A 14138-nucleotide genomic window follows, 5' to 3' on the forward strand; every position below is an offset into this window, starting at 1 on the left:
ACCAACATAACTCCATATAGATTATTATTAATTAATTTTGATTAAATGAGAAACCTTATTGAAAGATATATTCTATGAACATATGTTAGTGAACAGAGTTATTCGGATAAAAAAATCTAAATACACCTAAACACCACTAAAACGTATATTATGGACATGTTATTTGGTATAAGGATGAGATGCAAATAACTATTTTCGGTCTCACTTTATGTTATTTTATTTGTCGATCAAGTACATAAAAGAAAGAAAATTGGAAAAACATATAATCTTGAGAAAAGTTTAAAAGGCTCAAAACGATTGGTTGGATTGGTGTCTCAATTGGTGCGACTGCAGGGCGCTGATCCTGTAGGATTGCCCCCTGTGTTAGTTGCGGAGTTCTTAAGCCTTCAACTGGAAAAATGAAGGCTCATTCAACAAGCCGTTGTATCTCTTTTAGATCACTTCAACTACACGTTCCACCGGCTACTCTACTCCGGCGGAAACTTTTATTCAAAAGACTCAATTTCCACGTCAGCATTTCAGTCCGTTGTTCGGCCGACGGTACCGATAACTCCCCCGAGGTAATTAACTCCTCCTCTACAAGACGTAATGTACTGCTCATGCCTTTACTTACAATCGGAGCTTGTGCTCTCCGGTCGGCAGTGGCCAGAGCGGACGACAAGCCGCCGCCGGAGAGTACGCCGTCGACTCCGGTGACTACAGCGGAGGCTCCGCCGCCTGCTCCGGCGGTTAAGGCGGAGGAAAAGAAAGAGGAAGTGATAAATTCGAGGATTTATGATTCGACGGTAATAGGAGAGCCGTTGGCTTTGGGGAAGGACAAGAAGAAGGTGTGGGAGAAGCTCATGAATGCTCGGGTTGTGTATTTAGGGGAAGCCGAGCAAGTTCCTACTCGAGATGATAAGGAATTGGAGCTGGAGATTGTGAAGAATTTGAGGAAGAGATGCGCTGAAGCAGAGCGACCCATTTCGTTGGCTTTAGAAGCATTTCCCTCTAATTTACAACAACAGCTCAATCAATACATGGCTAGAAGGTTAGAATTCCCTGGCAGTATTTCCATAATTTGGTTATTGACAATCAAAAAACTAGTTTTTGCCCTATTTGCACTGTATAGTACTTCAATGAAGGTGATTCAATTGAACCTCCTTCCTTCAACCTAGCTCTACCCCTGAGTCGTGGTCGTGGAATAAATCTTTTTTAGAGTTAATGCGATATCGTTATCAAAGTGTTTGTTATAGTGCACTTGTTACATCTAATGTATAGAGAAATTTTTACATGAAATTGTTGCATTGAGATATTTGTATGAGACATGTATCTGATGTTATGCACTTGATATTGCAGGATTGATGGAGAGAGTTTAAAATCTTATGTAGCACATTGGCCAACTCAATATTGGCAGGAGTATGAGCCCTTATTGACTTATTGCCGCGACAATGGGGTTCGGCTGGTCGCATGTGGTTTGCCTCTAGAGGTACTTATTATCTCTGTCTTCATCTATTAGTTAATGGGCATGAACTAGAAATATTTATGAATCCAGAGGAAAAAGCAGCAAACAATATTACCTATGAATGATATTCAGCAGAAAAAAGATGGCCTCCTTTTTATTATCATGGAAGATCTCTTCGTTCTTAAAATTCCAATTCTTTTCACTGCCTTAGTGCTCCTCATTGATCAAGTTTATCTAGCTTCATAAGTTACATGTGAAAATGATAAATTTTCTTGTTTTTCTTTCTGGATTAGGTCCTACGAACAGTTCAAGCAGAAGGTATTCAGGGGCTTTCAAAAGCTGATCATAAGAAATATGCTCCTCCAGCTGGTTCAGGTTTCATCTCAGGCTTTACGTCCATGTCACGCAGATCATCCATTGATGTAAATCTGCTGAACCAGCCTACTCCTTTTGGACCAAGCTCGTATCTCTCTGCACAAGCAAGAGTTGTTGAGGAGTACAATATGTCCCAGATAGTTTTACAAGCAGTGGTGGATGATGGAGCAGCTGGTATGTTTGTTGTTGTCACAGGTGCTACCCATGTCATGTATGGATCAAGAGGGACTGGAGTGCCTGCTAGAATTTCAAGGAAGATACAAAAGAAAAATCAAATTGTCGTACTACTTGACCCTGAAAGACAATGGCTAAGGAGGGAGGGAGAAGTTCCTGTTGCTGATTTCTTGTGGTACTCTGCAGCTAGACCTTGTAGCAGAAATTGTTTTGATCGTGCAGAAATTGCCCGTGTGATGAATGCAGCTGGCAGGAGGCGAGATGCCTTACCTCAGGTTAGTCATTGATGCTTCAAGGTGAAGGACTTTAACTAATCAGCTTCCAAAATTCACATTTGGCTGCAGTCAAACATACAGATTGAATCGTTAAAACAGATAGTCTCCTGCTAACTGAGTCTGTCAAGCTTCTGATATGGAGCTTGAAGTTATTAACCAAAAAATCAGTTATGCTTCACAAGATCTTCCAATGCTTCCTTCTATCCGAGTTCTTCAGAATTGGGGTTTCATAACCAAATTTCTTAGCTTGTACGTTATAGAAATTTAAGAAATGATGAAAAAAGAAAAGCTTGCTTCTTTACACCAAAAGCTTGTCAGATGAAGTTAATAGATTAATAGAATGTCTTTAGAATGCACTAATTTTCAGTATGGCAAAAAATATACAAATTACCGAACCTCTTATAAATGTTGCAAAAGTTTTAGGCCAAGACATCATACCACATTTGTGGAGAATACTTCCACTTGAAGATTTGTGATTATGCTTTCTGAAGAGACTTATATCTAATGAAGGACCTGAGATCATCTGGCTGCAGAATCCCGCTCTCAGTCAGTAACCAGAGATGGGAATCTTCATTCTACCTTATCTTGATCTGGTTCAACATAACGTTTCCTTACTATCACATGTTGGCTTTGCGAGGTATATTCTGTATGTGAAGGATGTCCTATAACCTCAAACAGTGCTGTATTCTATGTATGAGGTTCATGTTCGTGATTAAGACCAGTTAATGAATTGAAAATTATGCATCAGTTCACTCTGGTCCATGTCCAATGCTCTCTCCTTGGCTGCTTTATCTAATTCCCTAAGACCCTGTCTAGCTTGGCTTGTCTCTGGGCCCATTAGCAATTAGATGTTTTTCACTTATCAAAATGAATTCCATTTGCAAATGGACTTTTAGTTCCGTGGAGAAGAACTTTTCTAATTGAATCCTACCCTTCCCTAGATTTGCAATTATCATGTTCCGATTGAAGCACCGTCTAGTTTCTCTCATGTGCATCACATCTACTTTATTTTCTTATGATGATGGTGTTCGGCCCAACTTACACGCACATCTGCTATTCCACCAGGTAGCTGCTACCTCCCACCAGCACCGATACTGCGTGAATCTGCCCATTAAAGCTTAAGAAAATGGGAAGAAAGAACCTACTAGTATTTTCTTCATCAAGAAATAACCTATTGTATTTTGTTTCTGCTAGTATTTGAACCCTGGTCTCTAAGGTTCTCACCACTTCATTAACCATTAGGCTACACCTTGTGTGCTCATGTCTACTTCATTTTTGAAACCATCTTTTCAAGTGGCAATAACTTCCATACTACAAGACCCACTCCTTGTATAATCAGAGTCCTGCACTTGTGGCCCTTGTATAATCAGAGTCCTGCACTTGTGGCATTTACGCCATTTACCGCAACCTTGGCCCCTGAATAGTGTGTTAAAGGTCCTTAGATGCGTTCTATTTGCTGTATTGAATTGGTTTTGATACCGCTGCTTGTTTATTAGTAAGGTATCTTCTCTGCTTTAGCAGGCATCGGTCATATTTTCATCTCAGTAGTGAATTAGATCCCACAGAATTTTTTGAAGTTACTCATCATAAACTTTTCTATTACATTTTGTGGACATGGCTTGGTGCACCGGTAAAAATTGACGTCATGTGACCAAGAGGTTCTGCGAAAATAGTCGTTTGCAGAAATGCAAGGTAAGGCGACGTACATAAGACCAAGGTAGTTTGACCCTTCTCCGGACCCCGCACATAACAGGAGCTTAGTGCACGAGGCTGCCTTTTTTTTTTTGTGGACATGGCTTCTTGAGCATTTCATGGATGCAGAAAATATTAGGTATTCATTGAAAAATCTTACTACAACAACAACCCAGGATCCCACAAGTGGGGTATGGGGAGGGTAAGTGTACGCAGACCTTACCCCTACCCCAGAGGGATAGAGAGGTTGTTTCCGGGAGACCCTCGGCTCAAAGACAATAGATCCGTAACAACAACAGAAACCTAAAAAATAGAATCAACATCGTAAAAGACAATAAATAAATAGAAAGGCCAAAATGTGAAAGACATCAAAAATGTGAGACACAACAAAAACCGGTAGCACTCCTAGACAAAACACTATCAGCCTAGCCTGCACAACGAGGATACACGCTCGCTACCCCTAACCTACAACCCTAATGCTCGACCTCCACACCTTCCTATCAAGGGACATGTCCTCGGAAATCTGAAGCCGCACCATGCCTTGCCTGATCACCTCGCCCCAATACTTCTTAGGCCGTCCTCTACCTCTTCTCGTACCTGCCAGAGCCAACCGCTCACACCTCCTAACCGGAGCATGAAGGCTCCTCCTCCGCACGTGCCCGAACCATCTAAGCCTCGCTTCCCGCATCTTGTAATCCAAAGGAGCCACGCCCACCTTCTCCCGAATGTCCTCATTCCTAATCTTATCCATCCTAGTGTGCCTGCACATTCATCTCAACATCCTCATTTATGTTACTTTCATCCTCTGGATATGTGAAATCTTGACTGGTCAACGCTCAGCCCCATACAATATGGCTGGTCTAACCACCGCTCTATAGAACTTACCTTTAAGTTTCGGTGGCACATTCTTGTCACACAAGACTCCAGACTCTAACCTCCATTTCATCCACCCCACCCTGTTACGGTGCGTTACATCCCCGTCGATCTCCCCATTTCCCTGGATAATAGACCCTAGGTACTTGGAACTCTCTCTCTTAGGGATGATTTGTGAATCCAGCCGTACTTCCACGTCCGCTTCCCCCGACATGTCGCTGAACTTATACTCCAAATATTCCGTCTTGGTCCTACTCAACTTGAAACCTTTGGACTCCAGGGCCTGCCTCCATACCTCCATACACTCCAAATCTCTTACTACAAATGTACTAAATAATTCCAGAAATAAAGGGGTTACAAGTTTCATAATTTCATTACAGGATGACTACCATCCTGTTTGCTAATTGCTATTGCTGTTCTCCGACCAATAAACCACAGCACCCTGTTACTTTCGTACACTACAACCAAGTTTGAGCTTGGATAATAATACCTGTTAAAAATTTGGGTCCCAAAAGCATCAGTAGAAATGGGCTTGTCCTTTTAGTTTTTGATCAGTAAGTGAGAGTGACACAGGGCTTGTCTTCCCGGGTGTAACATATCACATCTTCATATTGGTAGAAAGTAATTGAGATAAAATTGAACGAAGTGGCACAAGGAACTGTTGGAAGTATTTGGTAAGAAACTTCATTCTGGAAACACATAGTATTTTTCATTTGTGTAGTTGAATCAATCAGCACTTTTTCTTATAACTGAAAAATCCTCTCTTTTTTCAGCTTCAATACTTGGTGATACTAGGCTCACCTTTTACCCTTCTCCTTCACTAGTGAGGATTCGCACTCGTGGCATGCCTCTACAACACATCCCGCTTTGTGCTTATTTACCTTTGAACAAAAGCCCTGGGAGCTATAGCACTTTTTTAGCAGGGTTTCCGTGAGATTGTAGAGTCACGGATCCTATAGCTACAATGCTAATATCTGTGGAATACATATTCTTCTTCCTGTTTTCCTAATGTCCCATCTGTTGTGGTTAATTGACACTTCATAGTAGAAAGTTGAAGTTATTACTACCTGTGGCTTCAAATTTCAGCTAAGATACACTACTTGCAACTTGAAAGTATCTGATACTGCAGCTGTTGAAAATGTTTACATGCTAGTAATTGTGCATATTCTGCTGAATTGCACTCTGAGGAACTTTATCTCATTACAGTAGCAACTTACTCTTTTTTTTCAGGATCTTCAAAATGGATTAGATCGTGGTCTGGTGTCTCCGGAAGTGCTGCAGAACTTTTTTGATCTAGAGCAATATCCCTTCATTTCAGAGTTAACTCATCGCTTTCAGGTGTGCCATGATAAACATCTATTTTTACACCACCAGAAGGAGAAAAGAGCATGAATAAAGGAAGAAAAATTAAATAAAAAGGATAATTTTTCTTTTTTACTTTATTTATTATTATTTTACGCTTGTAGCTGTGTATAAAGAAAATGCTAAGTTGGTTGGAGTTGAAAAAACCTTGTTCTGATGCAGGGTTTTAGAGAGAGATTGTTGGCCGATCCTAAATTTCTACATCGATTAGCTATTGAAGAAAGTATATCAATAACAACAACTCTCTTGGCACAGTATGAGAAGCGTAGAGAAAATTTCTTTGAAGAGCTTGATTATGTTATTACAGACACTGCCAGGGGTATAGTTGTGGATTTTTTCACTGTGTGGCTTCCTGCTCCAACGATTTCTTTCTTGCCAGTTGCTGATGATGTTGATGCGCCTAAGAGTGTGGAAGCATTGAAAGGCCTCCTGGGTTCTATCCCAGATAATGCTTTTCAGAAAAGTCTTGTTGGGAAGGATTGGAATGTGAGCCACAGAGTTGCGTCTGTGTTTGTTGGTGGCCTTAAATTGGCCGGTGTAGGATTTATTTCTAGCATCGGCGCAGTGGCTTCATCAAATATCTTGTATGCAATACGCAAAGCATTAAATCCGACCTTTACTACTGTCCAAAAGAACAAGCGGTCTCCAATACTGAAAACAGCGCTTGTGTATTCATCATTTCTTGGTACATCGGCAAATCTACGGTATCAGGTACCTTAAACATCCGCATATGCTTGAGAGTTTAGTCTTATACCATTGTTTTCAGATCCAAGATGATGATTATTTATTTTTACTGGATATATCCCTTTCAAGTTTGAAAAAAGGCTATATTAGCATTAAACTGAAAATCTGATTCTTAATCAACTTTGGTCCCTTCATCTTTTACTAATATGTTTGACACGAGCATTCACTCAAACATATAGTAGATGTTACTTTAGAATTCTTCATCAAAAAAGTAGATGTTACTTTAGAATACTATCTGACAATGATTGAACTGTTAGTTCTATAGCTTGGTGTCTTTGCAAGTTCCTTAACTTCCTATTAATGTGTTTTAGGTTCAACTAAACATAATAATATACTTGAAATGCAGGTTATTGCAGGATTAGTAGAACACAGGATTGCAGATCAATTAGCGGACCAAACGTTACTTGTAAATATGCTATCTTTTGTTGTTCGAACGATCAACTCCTACTGGGGAACCCAGGTTAGATACGGCCTAAAATTCATTGAAGTTAAATCTTTTTTTTTTCCTTGTCTTTTTTTATGGGTAACCGTTTGATAAACATCTTTATCAGTAGCTCAATGACTAGTCATGTAGGTTAGTGGTAATGAAATCTAAAAGATTAGTCTTTATAAGGGTCTCCTCAGGGTACCTTTTATTTATTCAATTATATGATAATCGAGAAATTTCGAGGGCAAGTTGGCGCAAGATGGGACAGAAAACTAGAAAAGGGAATGAGAGGGACCAGATAATTCTCAAAACCATAGCATTTTCCCTATCATACTACTATTATTTATTTCTCCCATTATCCATATTCATGCCTCACATGCTCGTATCCCCGGGTCTCACACATTGTTTTCTAACCTCCCAAACTTGCACTCTGCCGTAGCCTCTTGCCAATTTCATTCATAACATAAGAGTTTGACGACTATTTCACATTTGAGTTGTTTCTTATTGAAATATTTGTAGTGTTTAAGTTATTCGCCTTTCCTCGTCTTACTGATCATTCATCCACCTATCACCTCATTAGTGATAAAGTAATTTTTCTGTTTGCAAATGATTAATACTTCTGTATCTCTTCATCCGCAGCAATGGATCGACCTCGCACGGCTTACAGGATTGCAGGCTCAGAAGAGTGAGCAAGTTTCGGATCTTGCTCCAGATTCTGCAAATCCTGCTGCCGTTGGTTGCAATACACCAGAAGATACCAATATTGACGAAATCAACAAGCAATAGTAACAGTGTCACTTCCTTATCTTCTACTCTACTTTCTAGCATAACTTGTAAGCAGCAGTTTTGATTCTTTGCTGTATATTATTCACCTTTAGCATGTCAATATACACATAGTTGAAACACACGTCCAATAAATCTTTTTGATTCAGAGACTCGATCTACTTTGCCGAGAATAAAGCTGACTGAAGCTACATTAGAGCACTGTTTACCTATAAGCGAATACAGCATTGCACTGGATACGTTCAAACACAATTGACTTTAGTTGCACTCGGACACCTTATTAAGAAAAACTGTAAAATTGCCTTTTTGCTGAAGATAGTGAAATGCAGGAAATTACAGCAACAATCTGATACTATCAACACTGAACAATGACATAAACTTTATTTATCTTAAGTGGCTGAATACAAGATACTTAACTTACAAAAACTGAGAATCTTGTAAATGGCGAGTGTGACATCATTGATGAGCCCTATCTCTCAAAGTACGTCTATGCGCGAGCATTTGATAATGTAAACTAGTAAAAAAGGAATAGAGGAAAAGGATAAAAACATGTAAGCGAAAGATGCACAGAAGCCAAGTTTTGATGGCTGTTTTCCCGCTTATTATTTAGTGCTTGAGAAATAGTTGCTACAGAGGGTTGGATAAATTGAGAATACTTTAGAGTACATTGTCAAAATTGACTTCTCAGGAAATGTTTTAGTAAAAGTTGCAAATAAAGATAATGTTGATACTAGGCAATGAAACATTTTTATTGTCAGTTTTTAACCAAATGCCTTTCGTTTTTGAAGTATATTGTCGAAACTGAGTTCTCACGAAATGTTTTAGTAAACAATGCAACCAAAATCATCTTAATGATATAACAAATGAAACATTACAAGACCAAGAAAGCAGAGTTATGAAGTTCCCATTCATTAGCATCCTTCAGCAGATTAGAACTTAGATATGATAGGATCCTGCAGCTCCTTCGACCTCTCTTCAAGCTTCTGTTTGGTTTTCTCCACTGCTACTTCTAAATTTTTCATCTGCACCATCATTTTTATATTCAGCATTGCTACTAAGAGATTATGATTCAGTTGCAGAATATGAAAATAGTATTACACCTGTTGTCTGGCAAATCTATTGTGTATGAATAGCCCACTGAATAGATCAAAACTATCTCTAGCTGAGCTCTCCTTCTGCATGTTGTCCAATTCAGTGCGTAATTAAAAACCACAGGTTTCAGAAGTTGAAAAATACTTCTAGAGGACAAATATACTTGTAATCTTGAAAAGGTACAAGTCAATGTTGTAATTACCACTTGAACAAGTTTCTGAAATCCCTTTGTGTCTATGGGGGTGGGTTCAACCTCCATTTCGGATAAGATCCTGGTAGGTGAAGAAAATTAATAGTAGTTGGTAATTGTGATGATCTCTTTCTACAGTTGTAGTCTCCAACGAATAGGTGGCACAAATTACCTGCCAATTGTGTGAGTGAGAAATTGACTTCGAGCAGCCAATTTGTCATGCTCTTCACAAGTCATTTCCAGCATTTTGCAACCCTGGCAACAGAAGATACGTGCAGTTCTCAGATATGGGGTTCTCTCTCCTAACTTTTCCAGTCATCTTGAAATATAGGAAATTTCAGCTTAAGAAGCTAGTAGTGGAATGAACTTTGCTATTCTAGCTGACGAAAGTAATAGTAATAAAAACACAAGTTTGGCATGTTTATACTTGTTACCTCAATTGAAAAGATTTGCAGAAAACTGGAACACAGAGATTGATCTCTAATTCGAACCATGTCGTACATAAAAGTCAAGTCTGTCCATCCATCTTTTCCACTTTCTGGTCCAAACATTGGGTGTGTACACAGCAAGTCGCACTCCTGGGGCAATATCTTTTGAACACATAGTATGCAACCATTGTTAGATAAAATGGAAACCATTTATGAAGCAGCAAAATGAAAGTTTTGTAATAATTAATGTTGGTGTGAATTGCATACTCGCAAAAGGACATCTTTTGGATGTTCTTTCACTGAGAGTACATCAACAAAAAGTGTAGGCCGCTTGAGACAGTGGAATGGTATTGACTCTACAACTCGTGATAGAGACAAGATCGATGTGCTAATCATAATAACTTCATTGTCTGATTCAAGAAATGCACCCATATCCCTGCAAGTGAATAAATGAACATAAGCAAGCAGGTATTCATTATTTATTATTGAGAAATTGTCTGCATATACCTGAAGAATAGGATACCCAAATTAGCGCACATTTCTGAGTAATCTGATCTAGAAGTAGCCCTGATTATATGGCCTTGTTTTATCATGGTTTTGGCCAAAAACTGTGCGAAAGGACCCAATCCAATTATGCCTATACGCATAGTATAGGCATGGGAAGACGAAGAAGAAGATGAAGGAGACATGGGTGTAACAGCGGCAAAGGGGAGGAAGAATTAATGCGGGGTTTTATCTGACTAAGTAATGAATCGGACACGTCTTATACTTTTCTCAGTATAGGGAGGCCGGTCAAAATGTTGTGATGCGACGAGCAAACGCTAGCTATAAAAAAGAAGGAAACGGAAACGACTCTACCTCTTTTTTAAATGTCCCTTCGGGGATATCCTTTTCAGTTGTCCGACCATGAAAAGCACCAAACTAGATCGGATGGTTTTGCGTATAATTTTTTATCATTAAAATATGATAAACAGTACTCCATCCGTTCCAATTTACGTTAACCTATTTTTTTTGCTTTGTTTAAAAAAAAATGTCACATTTTTAAATTTGGAAACAATTTAGCTTAAACTTTTAATTTTTCTGGACCCCTTTTTGACTTGTTTAGGACCATAAATTCCAAAAGTCTTTATTTTTTCTTAAACTTCATGCCCAATCAAACATGTTCGTATAAATTAAAACGAAGGGAGTAGCAGAGTATGTATTGTTGTTTTAATTTGTGATTTTTATATTAAATGATTTGATTAAGTGTAATTGGTAACTATTTCTTGTTCGACACCCCCAACATTTTTTAGCGGTAACAGTGTGATTAATAAACTGATAGAGTAAATTGCAATCAATGCAGTTTGTTAAACCCTTTAAGTTTCTTAACTTCTGGATAAAGCATGACACTTTCCAGGATGTGGTAAGGCAGAAATGGAATGGGTGACCCATTCTTGATGTTCAAGTAAAAGTTACGAAGAGTTAAAACTGCCATGTCTCACTGGAGTAAGCTAACATATGGTACATCTTTAAACATCTTGCAATTAGAGAGGATATTGTCAGAGTGAAGGCGATTTTATTTGAGGATGAACCTACAATTGAGAATATGATTGTTCTCCAAATAGCACAAGCTGAGCTGAAGAAATATCTTAGCATTAAGGAGCAGTTCTGGAAGCAAAAGGTAGGCATGAATTGATTTGCTGAAGGTGATAGGAACACAAGGTTTTTCCATAATTATGTCAATGGCAAGAGACAGAAGTTTCAACTCAAAAGAATTCAAAATGTAGATGGTACTTGCTTGGAATCTCAGGAGCTTATATCTACAGCTGCAGTGGAATTCTCCAGCAGACAGTTCACACAAGAAAGGGATCCTACAAACTTTGATCTTCTTAATAATGTACCTTCTATGGTGACTATGGAGCATAACTTGTACCTATGCAAATTTCCAACATTTGAAGAAGTGAAGAAAGCAGTATTTACTCTAAGTGGAGATAGTACCAGTGGACCTAATGGTTTTACTGGACTATTTTACCAACATTGCTGGGATATTGTGGGCGAGGACATATTCAATATGGTGCAACAGTTTTATAGGGGGCCTATAAGCCTAAGCAACTTTATCAACAAGGTTTTCTCTAGGCTAATGCATGATAGGTTGGAAAAGATCCTACCTTTATTGATATCAACAAACTGATCTGGTTTTGTGAAGGGAATAAGCATTTTTGAAAATACTCTGCTCACACAGGAAATTGTATCTGATATAAGGTTGAGAGGTAAGCCAGCTAATGTGGTGATTAAGCTGGACATGGCGAAGGCATATGACAGAGTTTCATGGAAGTATCTTCTTCATGTACTAAGGAGAATGGGATTTGCTGAATATTTCATAAACATGATCTGGAACTTGCTAGCTAACAACTGGTACTATGTCCTAGTTAATGGTCAGTCATCTGGTTTCTTTGAATCAACAAGAGGGGTTAAGCAAGGAGATCCTCTTTCACCAGCTTTGTTTATTTTGTCTGCTGAAGTTCTAACAAGATGTATGAACAAACTGTTTGAAGATAAGAAATTTATAGGATATGGCATGCCAAAATGGACCAAACCATTGAACCATTTGGCATATGCTAATGATATAATCATCTTCACTTCAGCTGACACATACAGTTTGACTGCAATTGTTAAGGTTCTCACACAATATGAACACACATCTGGACAACTAATCAACAAGTTAAAGAGTTCCTACTACATGCATGCTAATGTGGCTAGATAATTGGTTGACAGTGTTGGTTCAGTCACTGATTTTCATAGAGAAAATTTCTCTTTCACTTACCTAGGCTCTCCAATTTTCTATACACGGAGAAGAAAAGAATATTATAATGACCTTGTTCAGAAAGTGAAAGCAAAATTACATTCGTGGAAAGGGAAGCCGTTGTCATTTAGAGGCAAATCAACTCTCATATCGAGTGTACTACAAAGCTTACCAACCCACATCCTCTCAGTTCTAGATCCACCTAAAAACATCATGGAGTACTTGCACAAGATCTTTGCTAGGTTTTTTTGGAGCACAAAAGAAGAGGGGAGGAGCAGATATTGGACAAAGTGGGAGAATCTTTGTCTACCTAAGGAGGAGGGAGGGATTGGCTTCAGATCCTTATTTGATGTTTCAAAGGCCCTATTTTCCAAACTTTGGTGGAGATTTAGGACAACTAAATCAATGTGGTCGAATTTTATATGGAATAAGTATTGCAAAAAAGAGCAGCCAACTTTGGTACAATTTAGAGAGGGATCACATGTGTGGAGAAAAATGTTAGAGGCACGAGGGGAGGTAGAACATGAAATATTATGGGTGCTGAATAGGGGTACTACTAGTGTCTGGCATGAGAACTGGACTGGTCTGGGGTCACTGTATCATGTGGTACCTCCACAATTCATCATCAATGAAGAACTAGATGAGGTAGTAGAACTAACACAAGGAACTGGATGGAATGATCAGGTTCTAGACAACTATTTCCCAGAAGACATTGCAAACCATATAAGGGAGGAGGTGTACTTTGACAAATCAAATGATTACTGGGACACACCTATATGGATACCAACAGCTTCAGGCAAGTTCACATTAAACAATGCTCGGCAATTAATAAAACATCGACATGCAGAAAATATAGAGAACAGAATGCTATGGACAAGGGGTTTACCATTCAAGATATCATTCTTCTTGTGGAGGCTATGGAGAGGGAAGCTGCCAACAGATGATATATAGAGGAGAGGAGGATATTTAATTGTGTCTAAGTATTGGTGTTGCATACACACACAACAGGAAACTCTTCTACATATTTTCCTTACGAGCAACACTGCCACAAGGGTGTGACAGTTGTTCCTACAGGTTGCAGGCCTGGTGGTAAACCTGGTTCAACTCAATCAGGTTATCAGATCATGGTGGGGAGCAAATTATTGTGCTAAACTTAGGCCATTGTACCAGGCAGCACCTGCAATTATCACATGGGAACTATGGAAAATAAGGAACAAAATGAAGCATAGAGGAGAGGTAGTTTCAGTTCAAAGGGTAATACATGAGGTAAACAAAACTTTACACTACCTAGCAAGAAATAGATATCAATGGCTGCATAACATACCACTCAGTTGGCCTGACATGGTTGAATACTTTGAATGCTACAAGCTAATGATTGTTACCAAAAGAGTACAATGGCAGATGCCTTATCATATGTCGTTCAAATGCAATACTGATGGGGCTTGCCGAGGGAATCCAGGAACAGGATCGTATGGATTTTGTTTGAGGAATGATACA

The 14138-nt window shown here is 38.9% G+C and overlaps 2 protein-coding genes across 2 annotated transcripts; one reads left to right on the forward strand and one right to left on the reverse strand.

Annotated features, from left to right (window-relative positions):
• The first annotated feature begins 261 nt into the window (after positions 1 to 261).
• LOC104084841 (protein RETICULATA-RELATED 5, chloroplastic-like) lies at positions 262 to 8297 on the forward strand. Its single transcript, XM_009588799.4, has 7 exons — positions 262 to 1030; positions 1339 to 1468; positions 1738 to 2268; positions 6064 to 6171; positions 6358 to 6906; positions 7286 to 7399; positions 8006 to 8297. The coding sequence occupies exons 1-7, from the start codon at positions 399 to 401 to the stop codon at positions 8150 to 8152; spliced, it is 2211 nt and encodes a 736-aa protein (XP_009587094.1). The 5' UTR covers positions 262 to 398; the 3' UTR covers positions 8153 to 8297.
• A 576-nt stretch (positions 8298 to 8873) lies between these two features.
• On the reverse strand, positions 8874 to 10673 carry LOC104084839 (arogenate dehydrogenase 1, chloroplastic-like). The gene is made up of 7 exons (XM_009588798.4): positions 10367 to 10673; positions 10127 to 10295; positions 9866 to 10021; positions 9604 to 9686; positions 9444 to 9513; positions 9250 to 9324; positions 8874 to 9171 (listed from the first exon to the last, which is right to left on the reverse strand). The coding sequence occupies exons 1-7, from the start codon at positions 10546 to 10548 to the stop codon at positions 9079 to 9081; spliced, it is 828 nt and encodes a 275-aa protein (XP_009587093.1). The 5' UTR covers positions 10549 to 10673; the 3' UTR covers positions 8874 to 9078.
• Positions 10674 to 14138: the final 3465 nt, after the last annotated feature.

The sequence above is a fragment of the Nicotiana tomentosiformis genome, chromosome 3, assembly GCF_000390325.3.
Source record: "Nicotiana tomentosiformis chromosome 3, ASM39032v3, whole genome shotgun sequence".
Lineage (NCBI taxonomy): Eukaryota > Viridiplantae > Streptophyta > Magnoliopsida > Solanales > Solanaceae > Nicotiana > Nicotiana tomentosiformis.